The sequence below is a fragment of the Branchiostoma floridae genome, chromosome 5 (assembly GCF_000003815.2).
Source record: "Branchiostoma floridae strain S238N-H82 chromosome 5, Bfl_VNyyK, whole genome shotgun sequence".
Classification (NCBI taxonomy): domain Eukaryota; kingdom Metazoa; phylum Chordata; class Leptocardii; order Amphioxiformes; family Branchiostomatidae; genus Branchiostoma; species Branchiostoma floridae.
Window position 1 is genome coordinate 1,921,029 of NC_049983.1, and position 6,892 is coordinate 1,927,920.

The 6,892-nt window shown below is 39.8% G+C and overlaps 1 protein-coding gene across 1 annotated transcript; it reads left to right on the forward strand.

Annotated features, from left to right (window-relative positions):
* Positions 1-272: 272 nt before the first annotated feature.
* Positions 273-6,611, forward strand: LOC118415164 (beta-1,3-galactosyltransferase 1-like). The gene is made up of 3 exons (XM_035819545.1): positions 273-406; positions 2,282-2,387; positions 5,361-6,611. Exon 3 carries the CDS (start codon positions 5,412-5,414, stop codon positions 6,426-6,428), a length of 1,017 nt encoding a protein of 338 aa, XP_035675438.1. The 5' UTR covers positions 273-406; positions 2,282-2,387; positions 5,361-5,411; the 3' UTR covers positions 6,429-6,611.
* Positions 6,612-6,892: the final 281 nt, after the last annotated feature.

Below are 6,892 nucleotides of genomic sequence, written 5' to 3' on the forward strand. Positions count from 1 at the left end.
GAGTTTTACAGTCAAGTGTTTATCTTGAGCCCCAGGGTATACTGGGAAAATCCTAAGTGTGTTGTTAATAGACGGATTCCACAGCACTGCCCACATCCACAAGAATTGCAAATATTCAAAGAACATGCATGCAGCCACTCTCATTGGTCGAGCCGCTAAGTGTCATGCTATGATTGGTTATACCTGTGCTTGACGGTTGGGATCGGTCTGTTTGGAGACAACACCACTTCCTGTTTCCGGATGGGACGGGGGGTTAGTTTAATCTTGGGGTACTCGTAGACCACACAACCAGGAATAAGGAAGAAGTCAAGTCTTAGGGCCAAGATCTGTACCTGAAAAGATACGTCGACGACCCAGCCGACCGTGGCAAGATCTGAAGAATTCAGGAAGTCCTCTTGTTTATCTGGTAGGTGAAATACGCTTGACTGGGTACTCTTCATAAACAATGTCTGCAAGCTGGTACAATCAACCTGTTCACGGTCACTACTACTATTTTTATAGTGTACCCTACATCCAGAATTCATACGTTTGATTTGGCAGGGTTAGTGTACGATCGCTTATAGTGTTCTTGAATAGTGTCTGCAAGCTGGTACAACCTACTTGTTCTCGGCCAGTGCTACTCTCTTTACAGTCTCACATTACATTCCACGTAATGTAATTACATTCCATGGGGGAGGGGGGGGGGAGCTCTCTAGTAACGGCATATACCAGCAATGCATGCAATCCTATTGGAAAGTCAATGGAAAATGCGTCATTACTACAATAATTTCTAATTATAAAAAAATCAAATCAAATGCAAACTGTTACGTCAACTGTCAATAAACGCTATTACAAGAACTGTTATATATTGACTAATCTGCAAATACCTCTCTCTCTCTCTCTCTCTCTGTCACACACACACACACACACATACACACACACACACACACGCGCGCACACACACACACTCACTCACTAATCAGAGCCCTTGGATTAGCCCTGTAGGCTGAAATGGCAAGCTGACGATGAGTCGACTATCTAACAGGGATGCACAAAGCTCTAAAATATTAATAGATGTCCTTTTATCTCCGCGGAATGTCAGTGACATCGTGAACAAGATAAAAATGGCTGGATGGATCGGTTTTATGTTTGGTATACATGTATTATTATGATGAGAAAAAAACTGACGATGATTGTATTTCGATGCCCCTATCAGTGGAAGTTCTGGCCTTGAGATCTCGTGTTTTGAACATGCCAATATGGTGATGGTTTTTCGGTAGTAAATAATATATGTAGCCCTTGTCGCTCCTAGTGGATAGTTTTTGAATTGCAGGGGAATTGCAAAGAAGATAACTACAGAATGGCATATGCTTCTTGTGTCAGGTTGACGTTGTATGTAAATTATTTATCTGTCAACTATTCTTCTGTTGCGACATCTACTAACCTAATGGGTTTGTTATGTACCATAAAGGTCTTCATTTATCATTTATGGACAGAAAATGGTGACTTGGATCACGTAATGACTCTTCTGACTGTCTGGTCAATGTACTGTAGAATGTTTGGATAACGACTTGATGTTCAAACCTACATAGAATGATTTTCCATGTTTGTAAATCGTTTATTTGTGGTATTTGAAAATAAGTTGTTGCGTTAGGGTTGGGTGTTTGGACCAGACCCCTGAGGCCCTGGGTTTCAGAATATCCTGAAATGTCCTACTAGGCCTTCAGCAGACACCAAACATGAATGTTATTTCAATAGTGAGAAAATGAGTACAGTCAAACCTGTCAAGAGTAACCACTCAAGGGACCGAGCAAAAATGGTTCTAATCAGCACGACTGAGTAAGATTTGTTGACCAGTAGGTTTCTTGAACAGCATGTATTCCGTAAAATTTGTATGGTACACCTGTCCACAGAAAGGCAAAAATACACCACTTAAACGTTACATTTATTCTCGTTGGCGTAATTGGTTGGGGGGGGGGGGGGGGGGAGTAAGCTATCTACGATATTGCAAAGTCCACATCGGTCCAAGACCTTCACTAGAGGCTAGGGAGAAAGTTCAACAAGTGCCTCTCGTATGCATTGAAAGGCCGATCCCATACCTTGTGATCGCTGACCTCAATAAAAAAAAAAAAAAAAACGAAAAATAAAAGCATAAAAATAAAAATATTAAACGGACATACATGTACAAGTCATTCTTTAATTGGTCGTAACGTTAATTACAGGTCTCTCATTGGTCAACTGTTAATTGTGAGGAACCAGTTTATTCTGACCCTCCGGCCTTTTTATGCAAATGTACAAACAGGTTGGACCACTTCGCTCTGCCGGAAGTGAATGGTCGCGTCCAAAGGTGACAGCGGCACACCATATCCGTTTAGCTTCGTTCTCCACAACTACTGATACAAAAAATGGTGAGTAATTTTCTTTGTAAACGTTACTTGGTTCCTGTTAACAAACACAATGCACTGTTGGTTTTCAAAGGGCAGTTGTTTTTCTCAGAGGAACATTATGGACTCACTCAACTGGGATTTTGAGATTAATGTTTTTTGTTGTTTACGCCTTGATGCATTCAGTGGGGGTGGGGGGTCAATTCTTCTGTTGAGACTTTATAAGGCTGGTGTGTGTCGTTACAGTGCTTTGTAGAATATTCGCTTGCTTTTTCTAACGGTTTGGTTAATTGATTGATTGAATAATAGATTATTTCAACATATGGTTACTGCATATTGATAATGAACAACGGCATATGACATGACTGTGTATTTCCTGTCCCTGAACTCATGCTGTACATATTGCTGTAGGTACAATTGCAGACAATGTATTTGCTATTATAGACGATTTATCTTTTAAATAGTTGTTTTAACTTACTTAGAATGATGCTATTGATCATCATCCTGCTCATGTTATATTCCAGCTTTTATACTTGAATGTAAGTTCATCTGTATTATGTTATTATTTTAGACCCTATATCCGTACACAAAATAAAGCGCTTACCAACAAGATTTTGATCAGTTCTCTGATCCTATCAAGCTGGAAGTGTGACGTCAGCAAAGGGTCAAAGGTGCTCAGTAGTCTGTACCGGCCCCGTCTCGGTTGAGGGAAGGTTGGTGGGCTCTGATGTAAATGGCCTCTTTCACTCCCCTGAGATAGTGGGCTTTGGGTCATTTCAGCTTAATAAGGATCAGAGGACTGATCAAAAGCGCTTTATTTTGTGTACGGATATATGGTCTTAAATTTGTAACATAATATTCCAGTTTTATTGTCCCAGTCTTTGTCAGCAGGCCAACTGGGCAGCCATGACAGTGCATGTTCGGAATAGCCAACTCAGTCAATAAGTACATGTTGACAGAGTCAATTCTGTAGTTAATAAATGCATGTTGTCAGAGTCAATTCTGTAGTCTGGGGACAAGGACGGCTAGTAAGGAATATCAGGTCTGATTCTTTGGGTCTCATTTTCCTTTTTACTTAACAAGCCAGGAACAATGGAAGACAACTTTAATGATAATTAAATCACGATATCTAATGGAAACAAATAGGCATGAAAATATGTTTAAGACAATGCTTTTAAAAGACAATGGAAACATACGTGCAAATAAAAAAATAGAAAAAACTAGAGTTCGGCGACCTCATACCTCCATGAAAATTTAGAGCTTTCGTAAATTTCATGCAGTTGACTAACACATTAACATAATTTATGCATGGTGTTGTTCATCATTGACTAACGTACACATGTCAGTTATAAAATTCCCATTATTAATCATAAAGTGGTTTTGCAATTTTTACATAAATTATGCAAATAAGTTCCTCATTACCATATTTGGTATCTGCTTATATTCCACCTATTATAATTAACATGTGTTACATGTATTGAGGTCCAGTTATTGAAAACAATGGAACTATACAATTTCCTGATTAATTATACAAATTAAGTCCTCATCTGCATAACATGTATATCATTATGAACTTCTTTGCCTAAGCTACCCGCATGCCTAAAATGCAGGCAATCTGTCGTTCCTGTCTGTAGTTATCCTCTTTGGAGTGTCTTGACAAAAACACCCCTGCAGTTCCACAATTAAATGTTAGGGGACTGAAACTTGCCCCACTTTGTCATGACACCAAAAGCTATCTACCACCAAAATGTCAAGGCCATAGCATGTCTCGAACTAGAGATACATTGAAAAACTGCTATGATAGAATATTCTCATTAATTATGCAAATGTACTTTTGTTTTCCATAATTAGTATTTTATCTTGTAAAACATTGTCTAAGGTACCTACATACCAAAAATGATGAAAATCCGTTGTTCCCTTCTTGAGTTATCGTCTTCAGAAGTTTTTGACAAAAATGCCTCTGCTTTCCCAAAACTAGACGCTAGGGGGCCCGAACTTATGTCACTTATTCCTGAGCACAAGAGCTATCTAACACCCCAAAATCGTGACCATAGCTTGCTCAGAACACGAGATAGCAAACCCGGAAGTTGCGGTGCAGTACCAAGGTAAGCCGCTAGGGGGCCCAAAATCTAATCATTTCCAGCTTTTATCACACCCTACCAACACACCAAGTATGAAACCAATCCACCAAGCCGTTCTTGAGTTATCTTGTTTACACACACACACACAGACAGACACACAGACAAACAAGGGGTAAAATATAACCTCCATGACATTTCATGGAGGTAAATACAGTAACTGTAGAAATATCACAATAACATTTATTACGCACAATGCATCAATCTTTCAATGGTACGTAATCTTATTTGGTGACAATGTTTTATGGTTCGTGAGTAAAAGATTACGAATAAGAACAGTCTGCAAATGATGTTTTTTGGTCTTTGGTGCATCCTCCTAACACAAGAAACAAAATGCTAAAAAATTGATTTAGGTTTGGGGAATACATGGGATACAATGACAACGAGGTTATCCGTAGTGTACCCGGAGAGTGCCCGGAGAGTCAAGGTGTGGGAAAGAATGGCGGGTGGTTTTGCTTGTTTTTACTGCTGTCATAAAAAAGCACGTAATTATAAACATTTTACATTAAGGCTATAAAACATACTCAAGCCTGAATAACTTTGATTGGAGCTTATGGCGTGGTTGATAATTTAAAACGTTGCTCCATGTACTGTAATTAGAACGTCATAAAAAGGATCCTGTGATCCAAAATAGAGACGGGGGACGGCATAGACTTTCTGATACTTATGACACCCTCCTGCAAAAGTGGTATGTTCCTGACGTCACTACTTGAGATAAAAAGGGTCATTTTGTGAACAAGATCGACGGAGATTGACATAATATAGAGGGGTAAGTCCCTATAGTTTATTTCAGTGTTGAAGGTAAAGTGTCAGCATTTGTTCTATAATGATCCAAAATAAGATATCGTTTGTTTTGCAGATATCTACGAGACAGTAGATCGGATCAAAAGCCTGTGATGGAGGATACCATATGAGGAATACCTGCAGAAAGTTCAGATGGCATCTGTCGGTGACGATGCTGATGGTGTCCCTTACGGTTGTCTGGTATTGTTATGATGACTTAGCTACAGGAGGATTTCATCATAAACAACGACAGAAACTGGACTGGCAAGCCGAAATAATCAACCCACACCCATATCGGTTCACTGTGGCTCATCAGGAGAAGTGTGAACATGGCGGAAGTGACGTATTTGTCGTCATCATTGTGCACACTGCACACGGTCACGTGACCCACCGACAGGCGATCCGTGCAACATGGGGGAACCAGTCAAATATACCTGGGGTCGAGATCAGGACATTGTTTGCCCTGGGAACGACAGATAACCAAGACCTACAACGGGCCATAGAAAAAGAAGATGCCATGCATGAAGACATAATTCAAGAAAATTTTAAAGATTCTTACAAAAATCTTACCCTTAAGACTGTAATGACCTTAAAGTGGTTCTTGTATTTTTGTCCCAAGGCGGGCTACCTCATGAAAACAGATGACGACACTTACGTAAACGTCTTAAACTTGGTGAAGACGTTAAGAATGTTGAAAGACAAGACTGGACTGGTGACAGGTTTTGTCCTCAAAGGTTCACAGCCAAGGCGTGACGTCATGAGTAAATGGTACGTTTCGGTTGAAGACTTTCCGAAGGAGACATTCCCATGGTACACCGCGGGAGGGACAGGGTACGTCATGTCTTCAGATGTGGTACCACTTCTGTACCAGATGTCACTTCGTACCAAGCCCCTCCCCTTAGAAGACGTGTATATTGGGATGTGCCTAGAAACACTCGGAATCACCCCCAAGCAGAATAAACAGTTCCACTGTTGCGATAAGCTGACCTATGACCCGTGTGTGTACAAGAACCTGATTACGTCACACGGCATAACGGTTAGTGAGATGTATGCCATTTGGGAAGGCGAGCAGGACTTAAAAAAGAAGTGTGGGTTCTATCATGATTGGATAGTTCCAGCTCTCAACTCATTGCTCTATGCTTAGATACAATCAGTACAATGATACGTGAAATGGAATTTTATTCAAATGTTTAATTAAATGGTATTGGACAAAAATGACGTAAAGATTAAAATTTTCTAACATTACATGTTACCATAACATTATTCCTTAATAACATAGGCTTTCGTACAGATTTCACACACTACATGTTTTCTACTTGTATAAACCGTATTTGAACAGCTTACCTGATGCTCTTGCTTCTTCTTACCAGGTAATTACATTAAACGGTGGCGACACTTTCTTATTATCCGTAGCAACAATAGTATAAAAGTTTGCGCCAAAAATACAAACCCTTCTAAAGGTATTGATATTATGGTTTTTGATGGCATGATGTTCAATAGCATATTATTATATAAAGAAGTTTGTGTATTTTGGTGTTAACGGTTATTTATTATTTTTGCCGACGCCTCAGGGGCTAGCCTAATAGTGCAGTGTGCGCCCGTTTGACA